Source organism: Callospermophilus lateralis, chromosome 3 (assembly GCF_048772815.1).
Source record: "Callospermophilus lateralis isolate mCalLat2 chromosome 3, mCalLat2.hap1, whole genome shotgun sequence".
NCBI lineage: Eukaryota > Metazoa > Chordata > Mammalia > Rodentia > Sciuridae > Callospermophilus > Callospermophilus lateralis.
Genome location: NC_135307.1, coordinates 61724258 through 61751472, shown reverse-complemented (window position 1 = coordinate 61751472; position 27215 = coordinate 61724258). Strand labels below are relative to the sequence as shown.

General features: G+C 47.7%; 1 protein-coding gene across 7 annotated transcripts in view; it reads left to right on the top strand.

Moving 5' to 3' along the window:
- The window catches only part of Smoc1 (SPARC related modular calcium binding 1), a 155046-nt gene that overhangs the window by 59553 nt on the left and 68278 nt on the right, over positions 1 to 27215 (top strand). For all 7 annotated transcript variants that reach the window (XM_076850305.2, XM_076850304.2, XM_076850301.2 and 4 more), the window contains exons 2-3: positions 22516 to 22681; positions 24077 to 24189. In XM_076850305.2, coding sequence (XP_076706420.1) covers positions 22516 to 22681; positions 24077 to 24189 — 279 coding nt within the window. The remainder of the gene's footprint in view (positions 1 to 22515; positions 22682 to 24076; positions 24190 to 27215) is intronic.

Genomic DNA, 27215 nt, shown 5'->3' with positions numbered 1-27215 from the left:
TGCAGACTCCAGCTCGGCTCCAGCTCTGGATCTTGCTGATCCTTGGTGTAGGATGGCTGGGTGCCTTGAGTTCCTGTGTACCTATGTTGGAGGTGCTCTTTGATGAATCCTTTTTCTGCTCCCTGGGATCTTTATTTTAGGGTACAAGTGAAGAAAGAGCTGTCTCTCCTATCACTTTGGGAGAAAATGTAGATTAATCCGGATTTCTTCCAACTCCATTTTGCCCATCTGAATCAGGAAGGTCACATCTCTTCAGATCCTGGGTAGTTGAATCCTGCCCCTGTTTGCTTCTTCTGCTTCTGTTTGTTCTTATTCCCCACCTTTATCATCAATTCCCCAAGGGTGGGCTGGGGAAACCTATCTAACACCCCCCCCCCCCAGAGTGGACACTGGGGATATTGGATGAAGAGAGGGAACCAATATCTGGAGTCCCTTTACCCTGGAGGGACAACTTTCTGGAGGGCCCAGATCCCTCAGGAGAACCTCTTCCAGGAACTAGGGACCTCCCCAGGAGCAGCAGACTCACAAATTGCACAGGAAGAAACTTTGAGGTGGCATCTGCTGGCTTTGTTGAAACTGGTCAGCACCTGCCACATCAGAGCACCGTTCGAGGAAGCTCTGATCTGTTAGGAGAGGCAGAGGAAGAAGCCAGAGGAAGCTATTCTATTTGCTTTCTCTTTCATTCCTCACTTCCTCAGTCTCCCCCATCCTATTCTGGCCTGAGGGATATTTCTGGAGTATTTACAGTGTGCCAGGTATTCTGCTGTGTGTGCTAGCTATAAGTATCACCTCACCAGTCCGTGAAGTCAGCATTATTCTTATTTTCTAGATGAAGATTTAGACTCAGAGGTTGAGTGGCTTGCCTAAGGTCACCCAGCAAATACGTGGTGGAACTGGTATAATTCTAAAGGCCAGGCTCTTAAATATTGTGCTATGTTGGCCACAAAGAAGCCTGAGAAACAGAGTGATTTCCGGGACATTGAGATGTTTGTTTTAGGCAGATGTTCTAGAAGTCAGTTAAAAGTTAAGCCTGGCGTTCAGAGAAGCCAGAGGATTGAATCTTGGAGGCTTCTTTAGGAATCTGAGCCTCCAGGGAGGGAGAGAGTGGTGCATGATCTCCTGAGGGGAAAGTAGAAGTCAGTGACAGCATCTTGAATCTGGAGTAAACACAATAGGATGGCCTCTTAGCCATTCCTAGGGCTTGGACAGACTCTCTAGGGCTCATTTTTTGATGCGGAGGTAGAGGGAGGTAACCAAGGGGCCTGAGACTGACAGAGGAGAACTTATGCAAAGGCCTCTTTTGGGGCCACGTGAGGACCAGCCTCTTTTCTGGAAGTTCAGGTAGGTCTGGTGTAGAACTTGATGGATTGGGCTCATGCCAGTGGAGAGTGGGGCTAGGGCTGGGGGAAGCAGCCCCCACCTTCAAGTCTACCACGGGGAAGGCTGCAAAGTCCACACGTGCTTCTGCTACCCTGCTTCTGGGTCATTCTTCTTTTTTTTCCATCCCTCTGTCCCTGGCAACTGTACCCCTGGTGATGCCGGTGCCCACTCTGCACATCTCTAGCTGGTTACTGAGCGACTGCACTGTGGTGCCACCAGTCCGTGCTGGGTCCCTTGCTTGAGAGCTCTGTGGGCCACTTGCCTTGGGCCTTAACCATGTCTGAGGCTCGAGGGAGGGAGGTGCTCTGGGGTGAGGAGTACCATGTCTTCCCTCGAGGGACGTTGTGTTTCAATTGCCTGAGCCGAACTGTGGCTTCGGGAAAGGCAAAGCAACTGAGTGCAGAGTAACAACGGCCGGTTCCAGCCATGTTTTCTGGGTGGGCAATAGCAATTGGGTCCTGGGCTGGACTTTCAGGGGTAGGGGTTCTGAAGAAGGGCCCCTGGGGATGTGAGAAGGGATCAGGGAGTCTCTGGGTTTGGGTCTCTGGAGAGATTGTCTGGAGAGGAGCTTGCTGGCCTCTGAAGCTGGTTCCCCAGGCAAGGACATTCATCCCCCCAACCCCGGGCCTCAAGCCACTCTTGGCCTGGAGCAGAGAATGCAGGAGGTGACCCAGTTTCATTGCATTTACTGAAGTGGGCTGGAACCTGGAGATGTTTCCACACTCTTCCACTCAACCATCTTCTGCATTGATGCTTTCTTTCCATCCCCGCTGCCACCGGGTCACATAGGCCCCTGTCAACACCTCACGTTTGGATTTGTGCCAATGAGTGCCTTCAAACTATCCATCTCGTGTGTATTCTCTTCCCCTTGGGTCTGTTCTACCCCTGTGTCCTGAATAAGGACCCCAAAACAGCAGTTTTGTGAAGTGATTTTTCTACCTGAAAAATACCCATGGGTCTGAGATTGCTGTCCCAAAGTATCTGTGCGCCTCCCCAGTACCCCAGCCAATGTGACCTCCCTCCTCTCTGCTGTGAGCCTGGATGGGCTCTGGAGCAGCCCAGTCCCTTCCCTCCTGCAGGCTCCTCCTCAGGACCCTCCAGCCTCCCATCCTTTAGACAGCTGATGAGGCAGGCAGTGCGGGACTCCCATTAGTTGATCTTTCCTCTTCAACCAGAGCATCGGCTTCTGGAAGGAAGGGGCCAGATCGTGGTTTTTGGCAGCCCCGGGCAGGACCTGGGTCAGGCCTCAAAAGGGTACTCAAGAAATAATTGTTGAATTGATCAACAGGAAATAAGCTTAAACTGCAGCATGAGGGATTTGGATTAGATTTAAGGAAGGATTTGCAGCGAGCGGCCAGCTGTTCAGAAAGGACCACTGAGGGAGGCTGTGGCAAGACTAGATCTTATACTGTTTATGAAAACAAGAGGCAGCTCTCCAGAGCCCAAGGGGGACGTGGTGGTGGTGGTGGTGGTGAGGAGAGGCTCACATGGAGGAAGGTTGGGGAGGAGAGAGAGAAGTGCCAAACTCGAATGTCCAGCTGAAGGACTCCAGATTTTCTGCTGGCTTCTGCCTTCCTCCTCCTGATTCTTGTCACCGGCTCAGGGCTTTCTCTTCTTTCCCCTCCTGTTTTGCGGCTTGAGTCAGATTGTGACTGAAGGGGTAGGAGGAGAAGGGAAGCAGGAGCTGGGTGGGGAGGGGACACCATCCTCACTGGGGCCATGGAGCCATTTGCCTGTGCCGGAAGTCCCCAGCCAGAGTGGCTTTGCCATTCTGATGCCCGAAACCCGGGCTCTTCCCCAGTTTGCAGCAAGGCGCCGCCCAGAGGAATGGCAGTGCCCTCGAACCCACTGTGCCCTTGCCTCTGAAGACACAGGTGTTCCGGCCAGGGTGCTTCTGTATACCTGGAGATGTGGGGGCCCCCAGGGGCGACCAGAAGGGCCCACTGGGGGAGGAGGTGGGACTTTGGTTCTTTCATAAAGATGGGTGTGATTTGCAGCAGAACGCGTCGCAGCCACACAGGAGTCTGGACTGTGACACAGGTGACTGGCTGCTCTGCTGTCCCAGACCATGTCTCTGCCCGCAGCCTAGCATGCTTCCTACTGTCTGCCTGCAGTGGGGCGCTGAGGGAGGGTGAAGGTGAGGAACAAAGACAGTCACAAAGGGGCCAGGAGGAAAGGGCGGGGGAAGCCCAGGGACCTTTTGGTGCCACTGGGGCTTCAGATGCAGCATTGTTCTTACAGGTGCAGCCCTCTCCGCAGCTCTCAATGGCCGGATTAGGCACATTCAGTCTTTGTTCAAACACGCAGCGGCAGCCCTTGCTCTATTCATTCAGAGGCCGCTTTGTGGGCCTGGGGACCAACCCTGTGCCGGAAGACACACAGACGCTGCCAGGGCAGTGGCAACCTCTCCCGGTGACCAGTCCCAGGACCCGTGATGAACTGGGGCGAAGGTGCAGAGCAAAGGCCACTGGGTCAGGGCAGAAAGGGCTGGGGGGATGATGGCACCTGTTCTGTTTCTGTCACCTCCTGTCACCCCACAAAGGCATCTAAGTAATTCCGAGATAAGATGTCCAAGACTCAGCCAGCCCCAGGCAGCAGTGTTCAGACTTTATGAAGAGCCCTTCTTACACCAAATCAAATCTTATTCTCAGAGGTGAGAAGGGAGAGAGTTTAGTGGTTCGTGGGTGCAGGATGACATCATGGTGTGAGAAGCGACACTTGAAATTGAGATGGTTCTTTGAGTTTTATCCAACAGAACAGGCAAAATCGAATGAATGAATGAATAAATAAATGAAATTTTGTTGCAAAATACATTAAAAAAATTTTTTAAAAAGTATTGTTAAGGATCAAACACTTGTCCTTGGGCCTGATGGGCCCTGTACCCCTGAGCTAAACCCCTCAGCCCAAGGTAAAGTTTTCATCCTACTCTTTTACTTCAAGCCACCGATCCTCATTGGAAAGATCTAACATAAACAATGACTGTGTAGGGTAGGGATATGTAATTACTGTAAGATTTGGGACAGGGGCTGGACTTGTGGCTCAGTGGTAGAGCACTTGCCTAGCATGTGTGAGGCACTGGGTTCGATCCTCAGCACCACATAAAGTAAAATAAATAAGTAAAACAAAGGTAGTGTGTCCATCTACAACTGAAACAAGTTTTTAAAAAAAAGATTCAGGATGGTGATTGTGGGGCTGATAACATTATTTTCTCATTTAAAATAGTCATCATTGCCGTCACTGCAAAACAAATAAAAGACAGTTTGTACTATGGGTAGTAACAGTTGTACTGTTTTTTAATTTGAAACTTTTTGGAACTTAAAATAGTTGCCACTTCTTTTTGCCATGGTCCTTTATGTGGGTGGAAATGACTGTAATATGAAATCAGAAAATAAAAAAGATTAAAATAAAAAGAAAATTCACTATTTCTCAAAATACCCAAAGATTAGCTTTGTTGGTACACCAGTCCCTAGAGCCTTTGCTGGCTTCAGTGAGATGTCGTTGAATTATGGAACCCAGTTTGAAGAACTCTGATTTAGTGGGTGATAGAAATAATAGTATAGTAACATTTACTCCTCCTGTGTTGACCCACTCTTCTGTTGACACCAGGACTCTTACACTTCCTTGTCTTAATGGATGATAAAACCAAGGCTCAGAGAGGGAAGCAGTGGTCCTCAGCCTGGGGACTGGGCCTCAGTTCTGACTCACTAAAAGGCTGCACTTCCAGTTTTCAACACCTGCCCTGGCACAGAGGGCCTTCCCAAGTAGCACCACCTTCTTTGCTGTGTCATCGAAGGCTCAGATCTGGTTTCTGTTAAAAATGTCATAGCTGATTGACAAGTGGGGTATTGAGTTGGTCTCCCACCCTCTCCCTTGCTCTGATCCGTGGATGAGGACAGCTCCTCTCCCCTGCATGAGAAATGGAATGGCAGAGTTGATTCTGAATTTTGTCCTTCATATTTTCACTTTGCTATATTAGAGGGAGATCACCCAAGAGAGAGACTGAGCAATACCCAGTCCACTCAGGAGGTGCAGGAAGGAGTGGGTGGAGCCAGACCAGGGCCAGAAGAAGTCTGGGGTCCCTTGGAAAGTTACGGTTGGGTCCTTGTACTCTGGCTTGAGAACGGCTCAGGATCTTTGTTTGGTCCTATTCTTTCCCACCACCCTCCTGCCCCTATTTTTTTTTTTTAAAGGGAAAGGATGGGAGGAAGTGAAAATGTGTTTGGTAGGGTTATTAAAAATCTTCCTTTTCTTTACTTAATTATGCAAGAATATAACCATATCAACTTTATTTTTTTTTTTTTTAATTTTTTTGCAACCAGGGATTGAACCCAGGCCTGCTCAATTACTGAGCCACATCCCCAGCCCTTTTAGAGACAGGGTCTCACTAAGTTACTTAGAGACTTGCTAAGTTGCTGGCTGGCTTTGAATTTGCAGTCCTCCTGCCTCAGCCTCTCAAGATACTGGGATTATAGGCTTATACCACTGTCCCTGACTAGACTGAATTTTTGAAATTGCTGAGTCCTGTGTAGTCTAAAGCTGCATTGGGGGTGCGGTTAGCTCCTTTGGGGTCTTTATACATTTCTTCGATCCTTGATGTCTTGATACCACAGAGTCATAGGTCTATGTTTAAATTCCAGCTCTGTGGCCATGAGCAACTGCTTGGTTTTTCTGAGCCTCAGTTTTTCCATCTGCAAATTGGGATGAAAAACATGATGGCTTAGGTTGTTTTCAAGAGCAATTAAAATAATTTAAAATACTTAACCCTGTTCCTGTGACAAAGAGGGAATGCACTAACAGGGAGCCTCCTGAACATTTTATTTCTAGTAATGACCTCTTCCTTTCCAACTCCCTCTTAGCATGCTTTGAAATTCCAGCTGTGCAGTTAGATGAGTTGGTGGTTTCATAGTCTAGGTGGGATAAGTGCCGTAGCTTTCCTTGGAATTCCTGCCCTGAAGGATAATGTGGTGGTGGGCAATTTTCTGGTGGGTACTGAGGCCCCAGCAGATTCCTTCTGGCTTGGAGAATCCAAAGCATTGTCTTCAGAGATGCTTTAGGGACTTGGAAGGATGTCAAGGTAAATAAGGGAAATTTAAAAATTATCCTTTTCTGTAGAAGGAATAGTTTCTTGTGCAGGGCCAGGTACTCCTGCACACGTCACCCTCAGCCCTGTCTTCTTGGAGACTGGGCTGGGAAGCAAGTCAGCCTCATTTCCAGGCAGTCTGACTACTCTGGTAAGCTCGAGCAACCCCTGGGCTTGACCTGGGGGCCCCACGAGTCCTATTGCCAGCTAACGTTCTGAGTTCTTTTTAGAGTTGATCTGTTTTCCTGGATTGGGTTTGGAATGAAGAGGTCTTTTGTGGGGGGCTCTGTGTGGTAACTCCTCAAGAAGCTGCTATAGTGGATAATTTAGCTTAGCCCTGCTCTGAAGTCTGTGCCTTGGATCTGACCCTGTCACCTACTGGTACCAAGGACCTAGTCACATGAAGTATAAATGTGAAGCTTGTAGAGATTCATTATAACTTTTGGAGGGCTTCTGACTGTGTCCCCAATGCCCGGTACAGTCCCTGGCCTACAGAGAGAGGTTAAGAGCTACTTATCAAATCAATGAGGCAAATTAAAGAGTTAGGATGTGAAACTTCCCTGCAGGTTTTGAATTATTTTGCAAGGAAGTAAATGAAGGAATTTTTTTTGTTGTTGTTCCAAGGGCATCTTCCAGGAGTAATGGGGAGCAAATAGCCTTCGACTTTCCTCTCATACCTGGAACTGGAGCTCTGAGGTCTTAGAGGTCTTATTTTTAATGTCGTGCGATTTTTATCCCTTCCCATCCCCCAGGTGATGACATATTTACCATCCATCACCACCCTCTAGTCTGATGGCAGATACAGGGTACATATGTGCCTCTGAAAGGCTGCTGAATGCTATAGGCAGACCTTATCACAACCCTGCCCTGGATTGAGAGATTAGAGGTCATCCCCATTGGGAGGCTGAGAGTCATTTCCATAAAGAAGACTGGGGACTGCCTGGCCATGCCCTCTGCACGGAAGAGGGAGACCATGTAAGGAGGAGGCTGCCGCCTGGATAGATGCTGCCCAAGACATCACTTGGAAAGGATGCCACATGGTCCTGTGCTAATGTTTGAGAGCTGTATGAGTGATGCACCAGAACAGGAAACTCAGTCAGATGCCTGAGCGAAAAACCAAGGCTGCATCCTCCCCTTGCTTTTCACAAGGGATGCAACCTTCCAGTCCCCAGCCTTTGGGTAGGCCATTAGCTGTCAGCCTTGGGTGACCTTGAGGTGACATCTGAGTTTAGGGTAGAAATGTGCATGCAACCTTGCTTTAGAGACAGGTCTGGGTCAATCTGCTTGGACTTTTGTGTGGGCTTCTCGTCCTCACCCTTGTACCATGGATATGTTGTAGGAAACTTGGAAACTAAAGACAAGCATGAAGAAAAATACCAGTCTCATCTATGTTAGTCAGCCTTTCATTGCTGTGACCAACACACCTGACAAGAACAGCTTAGAGGAGGAAAAGTTCACTTTGTCTCATGGTATCAGAGGCTCAGTCCATGGTGGGCCAATTCCCTTGCTCTGGGCTCAGGGTGAAGAGGAACATCGTGGGAGAAGGGCATGGTGGCAGAGTGCTGCTCCATTCCCAGCAGCCAGGAAGCAGAGAAGGGGCTGCTGGGCAGATGCACCCTCCCTGGGCACGCTGTCAGTGACTGACCCAGCTCCTGCAAGCGTGCTTTGGTCTTTCTACTCCCCTCTCTTCCTCTCTGGGTGGAAGGAAGATATACATATGTGTATGTGTTGTGTATATGTGTGCATTTATATGTATGTTTGATATTTTGCTTCTGTTTTATTTAACTTTATATCATGATAATTTTCCTGCTCAAAAACAGTCTGGAGAACCCTTTGGAGACTGGGCTGAAGTCTTTAGTCCTGAGCCCCTGTGGATACGGTATCCAGCATCAGAAAGCTGCAAAGCCTGGATCCTTGGGAGTGGCAGCCTGGCTTGTTGTGCCCGCAGGCGGTGCTGAGCAGCTTCTGCCTACCCTTGCTATCTCGCTTCCCCAGGATTTCTTGAGAGGCAGGACCTGCTAAGTGCAAAGGCAAATGTCCCATCCAGACTGCTGCCTCAGCCCGTGCTGGAGGGCACAGAACAAAGACCCTCAAAAATCCAGTTTTGAGACTTCAAAGAAAATTGATTTCTCTGCTCAGGAACTAGAAGGGTTAGAACATGGAAGACTCATTCTTTCCCCCAGGAGGGGGTTTGATTTGGTTTTCCACAGATGCTCCCCACCCCCCCATTCCTGCCGGTAGAATTTGACATGGTTTTGTTTACTTTTCCTCGGTCCAGTTTCGGTCAACAGGGTTTCTCTCCTGCTCAGAACAGCCTCACACTTGTGTGAGAGGGAAGCCGAGCTCGGGGCCCTGGACAGCGGTAATCAATCCTTGTCTGAGCTCCGCAGTGGGGATTTTCAGCTGGAGATGGTCGGATGGCAGTAGGTTTTACATGGCCCAGGGCTGTTCCACGTGGGCCAAACTGTTTCTTCTTCTGTGTTGTCTGTAAGTGACTTTGAAGGGCTTTTGGTGTGTGCGTGTGCACGTGCACACCCTCACTTGTGTGCACGTTGGCGCTTGTGTGTTTGGTGATCTGAAGCTGGGCACCAGTACAGCGGGGTCTTGAGATGACAGTGGAGACTGCAATAAAAGGAAACACGTGGTTTAAACATACACGGCCCCAGCAGAGCACCATGATAGAGTGAGGCTGGGATTTCCTCTTCTGATAGTTTTCATCTTTACTTGCTCAGCTTCATCCCCAGGGCTTAGGGCTGTAGGGGAATGGATTTCCTCAAGTGCTGTGGATCAAACGTTTCCCCCTCTGTTATCTCCCTTGTCAGAATAAATTGCTGCACTGCGCAAGTCCATACGAAGGTGTGTGTGTGCCGTGGGATCTTGCCTGGGTGAAATGGGCACTACAATGCCCTTTTTCTTTGGGATAATCCCATGACATTGAAAGTGTACTAGCTGCTCTATTTACTTGTTATAGAACCAGGAAATAATTCTCAGGGGAAGGAGGGTGTAAGACTCTTCTTCCTGCTCTGTTGGGAATTGCATGGAGGTCTTTTACCATGGGTGGGCTCTGTGAGGTTACTTTGGGGCCCTTTGTGTGGATCAGGTGGTTCAGTGCAGAAGGGCCCCCAGCACAGTGTGTGAGCAGACAGATATTTTCCAAGGCCCGAAAATGAGCAGCAATACCACCAAGAATCTGAAACAGTGGGCTTGTGAGGGCTAAAGTCAGCCCCTTAGCAGGATGAGAAGGGAAACCCAGCCAAGATCAGAGTTTGTCTTTCAGGGTGAACTGCTTGTTCCTGAAGTGGGTTTGGGTTCTCTACCAGTCGGGATCCTGTTGGGCTGGTCCTGTTGTGAGTGGTTGGGTAGGAGCCCAGCTAGTGCAACTGGCCTACTGTGGAAGGGACTAGACTGTTTAGTGACTTTTGTGAGTGGGCATGAGGCTTCAGGGTCTCCATTTACCTTCTTTGGAAGCTATATGTGATTTCAAAATGTACCTCTGACAGAGAAAAACCAAGACTTCAATTCAATTTTTTTAAACATATTTTTAGTTGTTGATAGACCCTTTTTTTTTTTTTTAATTTATATGCAGTGCTGAGAATTGAGCCCAGTGTCTCAAACAGGCCAGGCAAGTGCGCTACCACTGAGCCACAGCCTAGTCCCCTATGCAATTGTTTTTGCAAATATTACTTCCTAAGGACTCTTCTGAGCATGTGTGGGCACACGTGTATCCTATGTCCATACAATGGACATTTGCATGCCTCTGCTCAGGAACAGGCTCAGCTGATCAGCCCTTTGTCTGGGACATGAACCAAGTCCCACCCCCCTAAACTCTTGCTCTGACTCTGGGCTGAGTGTTATTAGCTTTATTTCGGCCCCACTGTGAGGAACTGAGGTATTGTGTTGACCAGCCCGGAAGCCTCACGGCTGTTTCCAGGGTAGTCTTGGTGGAAAGTGGATCTCTGGGTCTACAACTGGGCTCTGTAAGTCCTTCCTTCAGGCCTGAGCTTGCCTATTTGAGTTCCACAGCCTGCTGACCACTCACCTGTGCTCACCTCAGCAACTGTTCTCCTAACTGGCCTCTCTTGTCTGTGATTACAAAGTGGCGCCACATTTACATTTACTGTCAAGTTACAATGACTCCAACACCCTCATCTGCTCAACTAGTTATTCCCCTCAGTCCCTATATTGCAGTGCCTCAACTATTTCCCAAAACTAGTCATATATTTCCCCTTTGCCTAAAGGAAACTCATGGCTGGCAGTGCCCATTGTGAAGGCACACAGGTCTGGGCTGTGGAACTGTCTCCAGCTGCTGCCAAAGCTGCCCAGGTGCCAGTGCAGGGCTGGGCTCCGTACAGAGATGGGGAGAAGGCCCTGTCTCGTTTCTGTGTCTCTTTGTCACCCAGGACCTGAAATAGCTCTCTGTGAGTACCCGGAATCTCTTGAAGGATCTTGAATCTCTCAAATGCTTCCTACTGTGCCTAGAATCTCATTAAGTCTCCGATGGAAACAATATTGTCTATTTCAGGATCTTGTTCTTCTAATCAGAGGGGCTCAATCACTACCCAGGACCCAGCTGAATTGGAACCAACCCCAGTCATGCCCTCCAGTCATTACCCCCATCTAAACTCCTCCCTCAGTCCCTGAGTTGTCAAACACATGTCACATGTCACTGGGTGCGAAATCATATTAGTGATGATGGGACAGAGTATGGTAGAGCAGGGACAGGTGGCACAGAAGGAGTATCTGGACCTGTGGCCACCAGCCAGAATGCTCAGTGACATGTTAGATATTTCTGTTCTTAGTAGTGCTCATAGCAGACTTGGATCACGTTGCTGTGAAGACCTGTAGGAGTGTCAGGATAACCTTGTAAAGAGCCACTAACCTTGTTCCTGCCAACTGGAGAGAAAGTGCTAATTTAACAATCCCTTATTACCCAACGAGTGTGTCATGGGGACGAAGGGTGTGGCCCTTAGAACCAACAGGCACTTAGAAACTCCTTTTTCCTCTTTACCTCTGTACCCCTAAAAGTCTGGGCTCCCTCATAATTCATAGTCTCTTGGATGTACCCCAAGTACAAGACTTTGTTGCTTTTTGGTCATACCATCAAATTAGTCTTTATTTTTTCCTCAGTGCTAGTGGGATGAGAAGATTGGAAAAATCTGGGTCCTGGGTTCTGGAGAGACCTCTGTTTATTTCATTTGGAGTGAGGAGAGTTTTTATTTACATTGGTGGCAGAGTTTGAAGCTTGAGGAGGGGGTGGGCACATGACTTTCTCCCAACTCTTGCTTTCTGAGTTCTTTTGGCAAAGTATTAAGTGACTGGGAAGGTACAAACAGGTAATAAAAATAGATGCTTTTGCCTGTGATTAATAGGTTTGAGGTCCTGTTGGAGCTCAGGGGTGGTTAAGTAGGACCCTGCTTGTTCGATGAGATGCATGCTTATAGAATCCCAGTTTTCCCTTCCTGGCCTCAAAGAAGTCCCACAGGGCTGTGTTGCAACCATTCCAATTCCTGCAGATAGCAGGATAGATAGGTCCTCAGTCGTCTCAGTTCATCCAATGACTTCAGAGTCCACCTGGTGCATCTGCTTTTCAGCCTGGGGTAACCAGCTTCCCGGGAGAAGGTGGCATGTCAGGCTCTGAGACTCCATGTGCCCAAGACTCGGTTGTCACTTGTCTGCAGGTTTTGGGGGTTGCTGATGGGCTTGGGTTTGCTCAACTCGTTGTCTGCAGTATGGCCAAGCTCATTACCTGGGATACCCAGCCGGTTCCTTGACCCGAATCAGCCCCTCGTTTTCATCTCCCCTGTCCATATTCAGGGATAAGATCCTCCCACTCAGTCCCTCTGCTGTCTTTCATTCCCCTGCTGGAGATTTCTAAAGTTCAGGTCTGATCTTGCCCTTTCCTTCCTTCACTGGCTGCCAATTCTTAAAAAAAGAAAAGAGAGCTGTGGGGTTTCGAGACCCTCCATGATCTCACCCCCAACCTAGCCCTAAACCCTGACTTCTTCCATAAATGGTAGTTTCAAAACTGTATTTTGAAATTAGTTCCCTTGTCCACTCATGTGTAACTGTGACTGTAGCTTACAATGACCTTTACACATCTCTTTCTACTTTTAGAAATCCTTCATGGCCCAGTTTCTAGCCCTATCCCCGAGAAATCCTCCTGGATCCTTCTAGTCTGAATTAACCTCTCACTCTGACCCACAGAACATGGTTCAGGTGCTCTGTCCCCAGCACGCAGCCCAGCCCTGGGGCGTCCTAGGTGCTCAGCAGTTCTTGGCTGAATAGATGTCTCTTTTTCCCTCCCTCCCCACCCTGTCCCTCCTCTCTGTTCAGCTTTAGGCCTTAGCTTCTGTTGTCTCCCCTCTTGGGCTTCCCAGCATCCCATTTTCACATATTTTATTCTCGTGTCTTTTGGAAACTTAGGATTTGCTTCCTGGTTGCTGGTTTCAAATATGCAGCCCCTATGGAGTTAGCTGTCCCTGCGTCGGTCTTTGCAATTAGATCAGCTCTTGGGGGCAGGGCCTGTGTTCTTGTTTATTTTCATAACCCGAAATGCACCTAGCGTAGTGCCTTGTAACTGAAGGGGGAGGGGGAGGACGTGTCCAGAAACCTCTCTGAGTACCTATGGGGAGGGGTGTGGGTCTGATGGGCCCTTCAAAGCAGACATTCTTTGGAATTATTATTTTAGTTTTGTGTTTTATGTTTTTCTCTTTTTTTGTTTACTGAGATATAATTTGCATGGGGTATAATTCCCCTTCTTAGGTATATACTTTTATGAATTTTAATAAATTTATATAGTTGTGTAACTACTACCATAACTAGGAATATTTCCATCGCCCCCCCCCCAAACATTCTCTTAGGCTTCTCCTCCAGTTTCCAGTCCCTGGTAATCACTGATCTGATTTCTGTTTAGTTTGGCCTTTTTCAGAATGTCATAGAAATGGGAATCATGTACCATGTAGTGTTTTGAGTCTGGCTTCCTTCACTTAGAATAATGCTTCATTTTTTGGAAATTTGATGACCCGATCCACACTGTATGTGTACCCACCTTTCCAGAAGGCTGGCATGGGCCGTGGGTTTGGGGGTGCAGATGTGGTTGGTGTTAAGTTGAAGCCTGGGTTCCTTTAGACCCAAGTCCCAGTCCTTCTCTCAAACTCACCAACCCCCTCGTCCTCCCACCAGGGGCAGCTGGTGAAAGACAGCCTTCCCTCATGGGTCTTGACCTGTCATCCCCATGGTTATGGAGGGCAGAGCGGAGGAGGGAAGCTGGCTGGGTGGGAGAAGTGACCACTAAATTCCCCCCTTGGGGAGGGGGTTGGTGGAGGGGTGACGAAGGTCAGGCCTCTACTGGCTAAAACAACAGAAGTGGTTCCAGCTGCCCCACAGCTGGAGGGGGGTCTGCTTTCCCTCAGCAGTGTGAAAAGCCCTTTAATCGAGGCGTGCTGTTGTCAGGCCCACGGCGGAGGTGTGCAGAGGAAGAGCAGATGCGAGTTGCTGCCAGGCCTCCCCTTCCCTTTGACCTCCCTTATCTCCCCTCCTCCATCTCTGCGAGTCCCACTCTGAAGCTGCCGGAGGCCCTCCTTCGCACCTGTGTAAATGCGGTGGCCGTGGGGTCAGGGAAGGGTGAGCTCAAGCTGGCAGAAGTGGGGATGTGGATTTTCGCTGCAGATGATGGATTCGACAGTGGGTGGGTGAGTGATGGTTTAATGTGAAACTCCTCTTGGATCCCAAAGATGTGGTCCTGGGAGAAAAAGGCCAAGCAAGGTCTGGTGTTACAGATTGCAAGAGGCAAGAGGCGACAGTCCCGGGTGGGAGACTAAGTGGCTGAGCCACAGCTAGCCGGCCGGGATGTGATGCGCCACTCTCTGTTCCAGGCATTGGCTCTGGGAGGGGCATTTCCCCATTCGATAGCAGATTTACCTCCCAGAGATGCTTTCAAGTGCTTGAGTTCTAAAAACTTCAGCTGGACTTCGAAAAAAAAAAAATTTCTTCTAGGGATGCTCTCTTTGCTTCTGGAGTCCTTCCCTTCTCCTGTCTACTCAAGGGGCTGCTGCCAAAGACCCCAACCATGGTTGCTGAAGCTACCAGCAGAGCACCCTGCCCCTTAGCAGGCCTCAGGGCACAACGCTTGATAGGGAGGCACTGGTGTGGTAGAAAGAATCAAGGCCATTAGTGCTCTACCACTTGCTAGCTTAAAGTGTGCCCTACCACTTGGTAGCTTAAAGAGTTTGGGTTTCCTCTTCATTCATCTAAGCACACACATGTTCATGGAAGACCCACTTTGCTCAAGGCACTTCTAGATGCCGGGCATCCAGTGGTGTGGCACTTAGATCTTGGGCGCTGCCCACAGAGATCTTTCAACCTAGCCAAGGAGGATAGGCAAGAAATGTCTAACTAACCAAATGGTCATTTAAATCATGATTGTGGCATGAGCCACAGTGGAAAGTAAGGGGGTCTCCACCTACTTGGAAAGTCAGGTGCCTCCAGGAAGCCCACTTGCACTGAGGTTGAAGGCTGAATAGGAGTCTGGGAGGTCGAAACGTGTCCCAGGGAGAGGGGCCAGCACGTGCAGGTCCTGAGGCAGGAAGGAGCTGTTGGACGGGGCTGTGATTCTACCTGCCTCCTTCCCACCCAGAGGCCCGTGGGTAGGGGTTTTCCCCTTCTCTTTCCTTCCAAGTCGGCATTTGTAGATTGGGCGTTTGCCAGTGGAGAAAACTCATGGGTATTTACAACACCAGAGTGTTGGGAAAATGAATGAAAGTGCCTTAGAAGTGAATCCATTCTATCATGTAGCTGTTGTCTTACTCAAGTGTGTGCACTAGTAGCTGCCAGAGAAGCCAGAGTGCCGAGCGCACCCAGGCTGTTTGTCAGTTTTCCAATTTGACATTTCAGGCTTAGCAATCTAGATGTCTCAGATTTCTGCCTGACTTTGGGTGAGATGGTACCCCCAGGATGGAAGAAAGGTTTCCTGCAGGCCTGGGTGAAGAAGCTGGGCCAGGCTCACTGCGAGCAAATTCCATGGTACCTGGTGACAGCAGCCCTGGGTTCGTGGGTTACTGTCTCAGCTACATGGCTGCTTTCTCTTCAATGACTTACTAATTTATTTTCCTTTTCTTAAATTCAAGGGAAAACCACTATGTTTAATGCATAACTGTCCTTATCTAATAGATGTTCTTTAACAGAAAAGAAAAAATAAACAGCTTCCAACACTCCATTCTTGGGAACTGTAAGCTGCTGGTGGTGGTTGGACAAGAATCTTTCTCTTGAACAGTAATCGATAGAGAAAGGGGGTGCTTCTGCATAACGAGAGTTGGTGGGGCTTGGTATTTATCCATTTACTCTCCAGACACCCTGAACAACTGCTTTGGATCAGGTGCTGTATTAAGCCCAATTGGATAAACAGGGGTAAGACATATCTTTTGTAGACATGTAAAAAGATAAATGATAATGTATGTTGAAGAGGTGTTTTTTTAATTGGTACATTATAATTATACAAGATAGAGAGGTTTATTATGCCATATTTGTACCTTAATCTGATCAATCTAGTTCTTCAGTACTTTTTCTTTCCCTCCCCTCTTCCCCCCTGCTGTCTGTTTGCTGTACTGATCTCACTTTTATTATTATCATTATTATTATTTTAATTAGTGCATTGTATTGCACTAATAAAAGCAGGATTTGTTGTGGTATATTCATAATGGACATAACATAATTTAGTAGATTTTGTTCCCCAGTATTTCCCCATGCCCTTCCCTCTACCCCTCTTCCTGTACCCCATTGGTCTTTTGAGGATTTTTTGATAAAAGTATGAACACAATGAAGCCCAAGCTCTAGGAAGCTAATGGTGTTGTTCCAAATATGAAAGCAATTGCTTTTTTAGGATGATAAAGCTCAGGGGTACTCAGAGTGGAATTTGAACTTAAATAGAGAGGAAAGACTGGTGGCAAAGAGTCAAACATTTAGGTGTGCAATAAGGGACTGAATGAAGTCATGGGAGATGAGGGTCTGCTAGAGATAGAGGCCTCCCTGGCCCCCATTCATTCCAGCTACCCCAGTTGAAGGTCAGGGGGTGAAGCCACAGTGAATGTTCTAGCACTACCCAAGCTCTCAACCAGATGGAGTTTAACACATAAACTTCAGCTGCCACCATGGTGAGCAGAAGAACCTCTCAGCTGAGACCCACCAACCCATGGCATTATGAGAAATGATAAATCGTCATTCCAAGCTACAAAGCTGAGAAGTGGTTTGCTTTGCAGCAACAGATAAGTGAAGAAAAAATGGTGGAATTGAGCACTTTAAACTGTGTTGTGTGTGAATTTATTAAAGAAAAACCTCAAATTTGAGTTTGGCCTGTGATTTTTTTTAAAAATTTGTTCTTTTTAGGTATGTATGACAGTAGAGTGGCCTGTGATTTTTGAGTATGATATTGTAAAGAGAAATGCAACTGCTGCTCCAAATTGTGGACTTCACTCTCCCAAACCTATTACCGAGAGTTTTTCATATGGTTCTGTCCTGGCCCCCTATACCTGGGGGAAGAGGAGACATATTATTGAGAAAATACCTGTTTAGAATTTTGGCTACAGATTAAATCAGCATGGTACTAGCAGGTGGAAGTGGAGACTGTGAGAACAGCTCTATATTAGAAAGAATTGAACATCTCCTTGCAGATGGAGCCATGGGCTGGCTCTGTTGTTCCCTACATTGTCATGGAAACTTGGCTGTCAGTCAAACCCAACACAGCTTGTGGTATTGGGGTGGTCTCCTTGGGCAAGAGCCCTGGCAGGGTTTGCATTCTACTCTGCCTGAGACTGAAGGGTAGGGATCAGCATGTGTGCCTTTCAGATGGAAGGGATTATTGGTTGAATATTGACTTTTTTTTTTTTCCCCCTACTCTGGTCTCCCCCGTGGTAGGGCTGCGAACAGCTTACTTTTCCAATAGTAAGGATGACTTGTTTATATGCAGATCAAGTGCCTGTCCTACTTTACAAATGTGAGCACAACACAAAATATTTGGAGTCATCTAGTCCCCAAGGAGAAGGGGTGGGAGAGACAACTGCAGATGCACAATTGTCCTGTCGCTCTTTGTTTGGCTTCCTTATTAGGCAATCATATTTAACATTATTATTTTGTTTTATTGTCAATTGGTTAGGAAGAGGGAAGGGAATCTATGTAGGGATTTTTATGAAAACACAATTTCCCCCCTAGAGGAAAATGGCTCAGTGTTTGGCTTGTGGGGAAACTGCCTGGCCCTGCCCAACGCCAGAAATTTCCACCAATCACGATTGCTCTTGAGTCCACAACAACGGACTTCTGTGATCTAGGGGTCATGTCCCAGCAGGGTGACTCCAATTCTTTGAGTTTTGCTTGTGTTCTGAGAGAACTGACCACAATCTCAGCCTAATGCTGAGGACTTCTCTCCTGTCCCCTGCAAGACCCTCATGACTTCATGTGGACTGTGACAACCTCCTGGGGTCACTTAGCTGTTGACTTATAAGTAATGGACTGATTTGCTGTCTGGTTTCAAAATGCAGAAACTATTCTCAGGATCTGCTCTTTAGTTAGTCCAATCAGTCTTCACCTGACTTGACCAGGAGAAACTTGGTTGAGGCCCACCTGCCCTCTCCTCTTGGTTTATTTACTTGCTAAATGGGCTTTTGCATATGGTAGCCTCTAGCTGGTACATGGTCATTTAAGTTAAAATTAACTACAGTTAAACACATCTAAGTGTTTGGTTCCTCATTTGCATTTGCTATAGCTCCGTGCTTCATAGCTATCTGTGGTCTGTGGCTACTGTGTTGGACAGGAGGGCTATAAACATTTCCATCTTTGTGGAAAGTTCTATGGAACTGTATGGTTTGTCACATTGTGGAGTGCTTAGGATTATGTCCCCTCTTAGTATGGCTGTGGTTTCTGCTAACATGCTGTGGGTTAGCGCTTGCTTGGGATCTCCATGCTAGGTTGTAAGCTCATGGAGGGCAGGGGCCATATTGGTTGTGCTTCTTGGGTCTGTGCGTGCTGGGCTCACTGTTGATGTCCACTCACTGGATACAGAGTAGAGGAACAGACGGATGGACTGACTAGAGGATAGCTTTGTCCTCGGTATTTGTGGACCTCGGTATTTGTGGACCCTCTCTTCTATGAGGCTCTGTTTTATAGAGCTCATTGCCTGTTTCTGAAAGCAATCACAAATACACTCAGTTCCCCAAACAGATGAAAATGAGACACCACAGTAGACTGAAGATGGTCTTTAGCAATGGCCCTGTGCTGCGACTGAACTTTTTACAGGTCCCCAGGGGCCAGCCGTCTCTAGACTGGACTCTTGGGAACCCTTCCAAAGCTGAGAGCCATTCCTGTGTGTTGGGTAGGTAGGTCTTCTGTGGGCTCTTTGACCTGTCTGTCCGTGCACAGAGTGCTCCTCTTGTTGTTGAGCGGGTCTCTGGCACAGCTGCCTTGGAGTCTCTGTTGGCGCAGAGAGAACCATTTCCAAACCAGATTTATGGCTTGTAGTTCAATGCCACGGTGACGCCTGAGGCTCCCTTCCGTGAGCTAAAGAACAGACAACAGGGCCACCTCTACAGTTTGAAAAGAAACTTTGTCTTTTTCTCGCCCTCTTTTTTGGGGAGTTCTCCTAAAAACAAACAAACAAACAAAACACTATTTAAATTCCAAAGAAAGAAGGTGGGTAAGAACTTATTTATGACTTATGGCATGATAGGTAATTGAATTTTCATAATAACCCTAGGAGGCTAGGAATGTAAGTATTCACACTTTACAGATGAGAACACTAAAGCCTAGAGAAATTAGGTAACTTCCCCAAGGAGAAACAGCCTGTATGTGTCCTGCTGGGAATGATACCCCGTTGCCTGGCTCCAAAGCCATGCTTCCAACCCCTAGGCAACACTGCCCTTCACGGTTAAAAAAATATCACCACAAACAGAAACACCTAGCCAGCTGCAAAAGTGAATTCACAGAATCAGAAGCTGGTTACCAAAAGCCTATGTGGGCCCAATAATAAATGCTAAGTCTCTGGATGAGATAGACTCACTCTCCCAAGTGCTTCAAGGCCACTGTGAGATTGAACCCAGGGGTGCTTAACCACTGAACCACATCCCCAGCCCTTTATTTTTTATTTTGAGACAAGGTCTTGCTGAGTTGCTTAGGGCCTTTCTAAGTTGCTGAGACTGGCTTTGACCTTGTGATCCTCCTACCTCAGCCTCCTGAGTTGCTGGGATTATAAAAATGCACCACCATGCCCAACTGGGAGATATTTTTGATAAGGTTCTGGTTCAGGAATGGGGCAAGGACAGGGCCTTCTGGGTTACCTCTGCCCACCACATAATGCCATAGGGTGAGCAGAGGAGAGGACATGGTTGGAGAAGGGCAAGCCTCAAAGCACTGCAGGGAGGAGTGGTTCCAGGGGACCCTAGAGAGCAGGATCCTTGGACACCAGGCCTGTCACCTCCTACCAGCAGGTTTTGAGGTGATGTTGCACAGGAAGTGCCACTGCACGAATCCTTTCATCCCACAAAAAACCAAGGGCTGGAGGCTGGGGATGTGTTTATAGGTCAGATAGACATGATCCTTGTCATCTGGAAATTCAGAATCGAGAGTTACATTGTTAATCAAATTACACAAATCAATTCATCACCACACATGTTAGGAACCACGAAGAAAGAGAGGTGTGAGAGATCATTTGGGGGCACCATCCTCCCCTGAGAGTCAGGGAAAGCCTCCCAGAAGAGTTGGTGTGAGCCCAGACCCAGTGCAGGATGAGAGGGGTGCTGAAGGCAGAGCCGTGGAGCTCACTGCAGTAAGGAAACAGCTGCTGTGTGCACAAGTGAGGAACAGGGGACAGAGTCAGAGGGAGGCCAGGGAGGGACCCGGGTCAGATTCTGCCAGGCCTGGATGCTGTGTGGAGGTCCCAAGGACAGCGAGATGCTAGTCAAGCGTTTTAAGCTAGGCAGCCCGAGGGGAGTCAAGGTCACAGATCCAGCACAGGGGTTGATGTGTGGACACCCTGCCTCCCACACTGTCTCTGTTAGCTCATCCCTTGTGCAGCAGCTGGGGACTGAATGGGCTTCCTCTTGATAGTACTTTCAGTTGCTCTCTTTTTACTCCAGGATACTAGGCTCTATCCAATGATGTGCTCATGAGAGCCATCAGGACATTTCCCTCTGACCTTTGGGCAGGACTCAGTTTAGCCTGTGATGTATGGGAGCCCAGGGTCTCTGAAGAGGGACTGAGTTGCCCCATCTGTCCTGATGAGGCACAGGTTGAACCCAGCACCTGGGTGTGACAGTCAAGGTAGTAGTGGGTGGCAGTGGGGTTGGGGGGATCTGGCCTTGCTGCTGAGATGTGCTCTGAGGAGTCATGGACTGGCTCAGACTCTCTCGATTTGGCGGGGCGCGAGGAGAGGGCTGTGTGTTTCCAGATATCCCTTGAAGGGTGTGGCCCTGCCTCTAGACCTTTCTCTGCTCTCCTGGACAAGTTCTCAACTGTTTGCTTCACACAGTGGGCCTGCAAAGATGTCTGAAGCAGAGCTGTGTTCACACCTCTGAGACCTCTGTGAGCTTGGTGTCATCACATGGTTGGCTTCAGCATTGCTGGTGGCCACAGCTGTGCTCTTGACACTGCCAGGCATCACCCCCTCCAGCCCCACAGAGTGTCCCCAGGGCCCTGCTGTGGGGGTGGATGAGAGTGGACCTCTCCCAGGGCCCAATAGTCTCCTCGTATTGTGGATTGTACTGGACGATTACTGTTCTCCAGCTGCATTCTGCCGCTGTTAACAGGGGGTTCACTAATGAATTTCATGGCTACGAAGAGGTTTGGAAGAGGCATGGTACATGTTCCTTGATCTGGTTATTTATGAGCACTATGCAACAAACTACTACAAAAGTTAATGGCTTAAAACAATAGTTTATTGTTATCTCTGTCAGTTCTCTGGTTGACTAGGCTCAGCTGGGTGGTTCTTGCTTGGGGTCTCTCAGGCAATCACTTATTTTTGTCTCTTGATTGCAGTCAATTGACAGCTGGGCTGGACTCATTTGAAAGCTGTGTTCCTGGGTTTGTTGGGCATCTTTTTCCCCATGTGGTTGTGATACCAGATGACTTGGGCTTCCCCATAATATGGTGGTCTTAGAGTTGTTAGGCTTCTTACATGTTGGCTAGTTTCCCCCAGAGTGAATAGGAAGAAACTGCCAGGCTTCACATGACCTGGTGCAGAAGTCCCCAGATGTCACCCTTTTATTGCTGAAGCATGTTACTGAGGACAGTGAGGCCAGTCTATATTTATGTGTGACTACATAACTCAATAAGAGGACTAGAATATAATTGCTCTATCTTTAATTCTGAGAATTTCTGTACCAAAACAAACAAACAAAAAACCTGTTTAACCCAGTATTTCCCAAGCTGATTATTATTGCTGTTAAAATCAGGAAATACCTTCCTCACGGAAAGTCACTTAACTTGTAATTCTGTCAGAGAACTGTGAGCAGAAATGGAAGAGTTCTAGATTTGGGGCTCAATACCATCATCTAGTAAGTAAGACTTGCCAAAGATGGAATTTGGAGAGTGAAAGTGTTCTGGATTTGAGGTTTAGTGGTTGTCTATATGGGTGGAGAAGCCAAACATCCCAGAGGTTAAAGCTTTGATTTTATTTCCTGCAGATCTGGGTTCAAGTTCAGCATCCACTCCTCATAGCTATGTGACGTTGGGCACATAGCTGGGTTGTTGTCATGTCCACTGGGATTTGGCCGGTGGATTACTTGTTGCAGTGACTGTTCATATCAGTACATGTTCGACATCATGGTTCTTAGGGTGTAGAGGATGGCTTCTTTGGTTAGACTTTGTGTTGGCTCTGTTCCCTTCGCCTCTAGGGTTCAGTCGCAGCCACCAGGCTAGGGCTTAGAGAGGTGTGTTGCTCTCTGTCTGGTCCTTTGTTGTGTTTATTTGAGACCTTCTTCCCAAGGGCAGCCTGGTAAAGAAAGTCATGGGCTTTCTCCCACTTTTTTTTTGCAAAAGTAATCTCTATGCCCTTTTGCCTCCCCCGCCCAATCTAGTTTCTCATAAGCGACCGTGACCCTCAGTGCAACCTCCACTGCACCAGGACTCAACCCAAACCCATCTGCGCATCCGACGGCAGGTCCTACGAGTCCATGTGTGAGTACCAGCGAGCCAAGTGCCGAGACCCGAACCTGGGTGTGGTCCACCGGGGCAGGTGCAAAGGTGAGTCCAGGGAAGGCTGCTGGGACCCCAGGTGTCTGCCTGGTGCAGTCACTGTGGTGGGGGTTGGGGCAAGGGCTCAGCATGCCTCTGTTCCTCTGGTTTGCTGTCCTGTCTCTCTACCCCTAACATCAGGAGTAGAAAAGGGAAGGAAGAAGCTCTACCTGGACGAATGAGCACTTTCCTGTCTTTCAGTCGCAGTCACCAGGCTAGGGCTTAGAGAGATGTGTTGCTCTCTGTCTGGTCCTTTGTTGTGTTTATTTTTGTTTTAAAACAGTTATGCAAAGCTTCACTGGTGACCCCTAAATAGGAATTTCAAATTGTTGACCACAGGATGTGTTTTTATTTTATTTTATTTTAAATCTGCTCTAAAACATTACAATCATTTGAGACAATATTTAGAAACTAGGGTATTCAAAAAAAATTTTTTTCCTTGTTATGTTTCTTTTCCAAAATTGAAATTTCTGGTAATATTAGGTGTGTGTTTCTACAAAGCAGCACATGACTGGAGCTCCCCACCCCTTTTTGGTACTGAGGGATTGAACTAAGAGGTGCTTTATCAATGAGCCACATATCCCCAGCCCTTTTTATTTTTTATTTTGAGACAGGGTTTTGCTAAGTTGCTGAGGCTAGCTTTAAATCTATGATCCTCCCGCCTCAGTCTCCTGAGCCTCTGGGATTACAGGCCTGTGCCATTGCACCCAGCTGAATGCCCTTCTTCTTGTACCCAATTTATATCACTTTCCTGAGTCCTATGCGTATTTGAATTTGTGGCTCTGGATTGCTTAGAGAATTATATAGAAGGCCGAGTAGGCTGCCCTAGAGCTTTTGCTTTTCTAAAGAAAGTGCTAGCAGGGGCTGGGCTTGTAGCTCAGTGGTAGAGTACTCGCCTTGCATGTGGAAGGCACTGGATTTGATCCTTATCACCACATAAAAATAAAATAAAGGCATTGTAACTGTCTACAACTAAAAAAAAAATTAAAAAAAAAGCGCTAGCAATTCTTGAACTATAAAACATCTTGGAGACTGCTTGGGCTTATTCTTTTTAGAATAAACCTAGAGAAAAAGTAATAGAAGTGGAATACTTTTTTTCCTAGGTAAGGATAGGGCTACTTGGAAGAAAAAATAGTGGGACCTACTATAAACATGAGCCCCCACCCCCCCAACACTCATTTTTAAGAATAACATTGAGAGGAAGCTAAGGCTGATCAGCTGTCACTAGTCTTGGCGCTTGTACTGACAGACAAGTTGATGGCGTGGGCTTCTCCCCTAGTGGAAGGGGCTTCTCTGCTGGTGGAAGGGGCTTCTCTGCGTTCCTGCCAGTGGGCAGCCATTTTGTGCCATGGCTTCAGGGTGAAATCCAAGTGAAATATGAAATATGCTCCTCTCGCCTTTTAGATGCTGGCCAGAGCAAGTGTCGCTTGGAGCGGGCTCAAGCCTTGGAGCAGGCCAAGAAGCCTCAGGAGGCTGTGTTTGTCCCAGAGTGTGGTGAGGATGGCTCCTTTACCCAGGTGAGGCCTTGGGCAAGTCTCCTGGGCTGTGTGCTGGACGGGGGCAGAAGGGGAGGTGTCCTGAGAGCGTGGGGGCCGCTGGACACCTTCACTTTCTGAGAAACGGCTGAGTGAGTGGCTCTTGGACTCCCCTGCATGCTGTCTACCCCCGCCTGAGCCTCCCCGCCGCCTCTTGCCAACTGGCATTTGGCCCTGACAAGATGCATGGAACTCTGAGCCAGGAAACTGGCATGGCTTGGTCCCCATCCTCCCTGCTGGCCGTCTCCTCCGAGGACCAGACCTGCATTGATTACTTTTTCTTATCCCTGCCAGTTTCCAGGGGCAACCTTGGTATTCCCCTCACTATTTATTACTACTCCTCTGCACTCCCCTGCCTCCTACCCCGTCCATGAACAAAGCAGAGCCCTCTTTGAGCAAAAAGTGTACTGTGGCCCCTGGAGCGTTTGTGCTCTTGTGTGCACAGGCATGCATGGGTGTATGACACTCCGACTGGAAAATCTCTTTTTGGGTGGTCCCACCTCTCATCCCACATGGTCCTCAGGTTAGTTCTTGGTGTAAAGGTAACTGGCTCTGTTGTCATTGGCACAGTCTGCTTCTGAAACTCAACAGCAGGGGGGGGGTAATAAAGTGCTCCTTAGGGACGTTTCTAGGTTGCCCCTGCTACACAGGGGCTTGTGGCTGGGAGGCAGGAGGATTCTCAGAGTTAGGACACATGCCAACTGGATATAGGTGCTATGGGGAAGGTCATTGGACAGGGTGAGCTTAGGATGACTGGGAATGGTCCCCATGCCTGCGACTCTCCTTGTCCAATAGAGCATCACTGGGGGAGTCCTTGTCCTGGAGCTGGGGTGGGGAGGACTTCAGGGATTTAAAGCTTTCCTGTAATTACAGGATCAGTGGGCAAAGGATGTAGGCTAGCTCTTGGTCCTAGAGGTCTCAGGTTTCTTTTCTGGGCCGGGTTAGGGGATGACTGGTTTCAGACTGAGTGCTGTTGGGTAGAAATGTGGAGGGGTGGTGGGGTGCGGATTGCACATCAATATGGTAAAGGTTTTCCAGTTGACTGCGGCAGGCTGGAGCAGTGAGCTAAACTGATCGTGCCTGCCAATTCTGGTGGAGGTGCTCCTTATTCACTCCCTTGTTTTACACCTACCACAAACCCATTTATGGGTGGGGGGACAGCAGTGGGACATAGAGTGGAGAACTGGGGTTCAAGCCCAGAGCCCTCCAGAGGTCTCAGAACTAGCAGTTTCAACAGAGGCAGCCTGGGGCTATGGGCTGTGTGCTGCCCCTGGAGCCAGCCTGCCTGGGTGCCAGGCCAGCCTCACTACGCTGGCAAGTCACCCAGCTACTCCAGGTCTTTATCTGAAAAATGGGAGGTGATGATTATTACCTATTAAAAATCTCACTTTAAAAATGAGATGATTATCTCTGCCATTGGTATGTGTTATACATATGTTCTATATTACTATTACCATTAAGTCATATATGATATATTACTCTTACTATGGTATTTATTATGCATTACTATTATCATTACCGTTGTTAATGGTTATTATTATAGATTCCCTCGTGAGGTTTTGATGAGGGATTGGATGAGTGAACACATGTAAAACACTTGGAACAAATGAATGCCAAATAAATGTCATCATTATCATCATGATTCCTGTCTCTACTTCGGTTCTACTATTCAGGTCTTCCTAAGATTTTATGAATGATAACACTTAAAGAAAAAAAGAAAACAAAACAAAATCCTAAGATCTTTCATTGAAACTCCCCAAGTTTGGAAATTGCTGAACTCTTTCAATTTCTCAACTTTTTTTTTTTAAGAGACTACAAGTGATATTTCATATAATGATGGGATTCATTATTATGTATTTGTACATGCGCAAAGTAGAAATCAATTTTTAATTATTTATTTTAGTAAAAAGAATATACGAAATCTTTTGTATATATTTTGAACTGCATTGTTAAGCTTCATGTCTGGGGGAGGAACTCAGACCTTCTCAGATGAGAGGGGGTAGAGGCGATTGAGAGGAGGGCAGAGTCCACAGAGGTTGTTTTCCGCCTTCTCTAGGCTTGTGCAATCTCGGTGTGTTGCTCATGAGGACAGTTGACCCCTGCCCTCCTGATTCTGAAATGTTTGCTGTCTGTGAGAGCCTGCTGGCCAGCTTTTGTTTTGGTGAGGCCAGGCAGACCAGGTGGTGTTTGCTGAAGGAAAAGAACTTCCAGATGAGTCCAGGATGAATGGCTAAATGAGAGTGCCCAGGGAGCCCAGCAGAGGTTATACAGACGCTGGGTACCCCTCCATTATTGGACTGCCATTTGTCCTCAGGCCCAGTGGCTCACCCTGGTGGGCAGACAGATAGCCAGACAACAGCCCATCCCAGCTCAAGTGTTTGAATGGATGTGCCTTCCTCCTGATCAAAAATGCTGCAATAGCTTTATAAAACGAGACTGCCTCTTTGAGGGTGTTTTAGTGCCACTGACAGGCTGCTGGAGCGCAGGCGACAAAATGCTTTTCTCTCCCCCCCCTCCATCATCACTTAGCTGGACTTGTGTTTTGTTTTGTTTTTTTTTTCTTCCTAGACCAAAACCCAGAGTCAAGCTGCATTTTGTTAATGTTCCTTAGAATATTGACATGTACACATCCTGGTGTTAATAACAACATATTTTAGCCCTGGGAATTATTACACACTCTCTTGAAGTTTATGGAGGGGATGATGGGGTCTAATGGGATTGGGTTTGTCTGGTGTGGGACACAGCTTGAGACCACATGACTGAGTTGACTTTAATGGGGTTCAGATGGGATTCTATGGCTTCTGTTCTCTTCCTTTGTTTCTCATGGTCCTCTTTCCTTCTTAGGCCGGATCCCAACTCCCTCTCACACATACACATGCTTCATTTGCCTCCTGTAGCAGTGATACTAAAACTGCACGTTAGATCACGTTAGATACTTTGTAATTAAAAAAAAAAATTTGTAGTTGTAGATGGACAGTATGCCCTTCTTTTATTTATTTATTTTTATG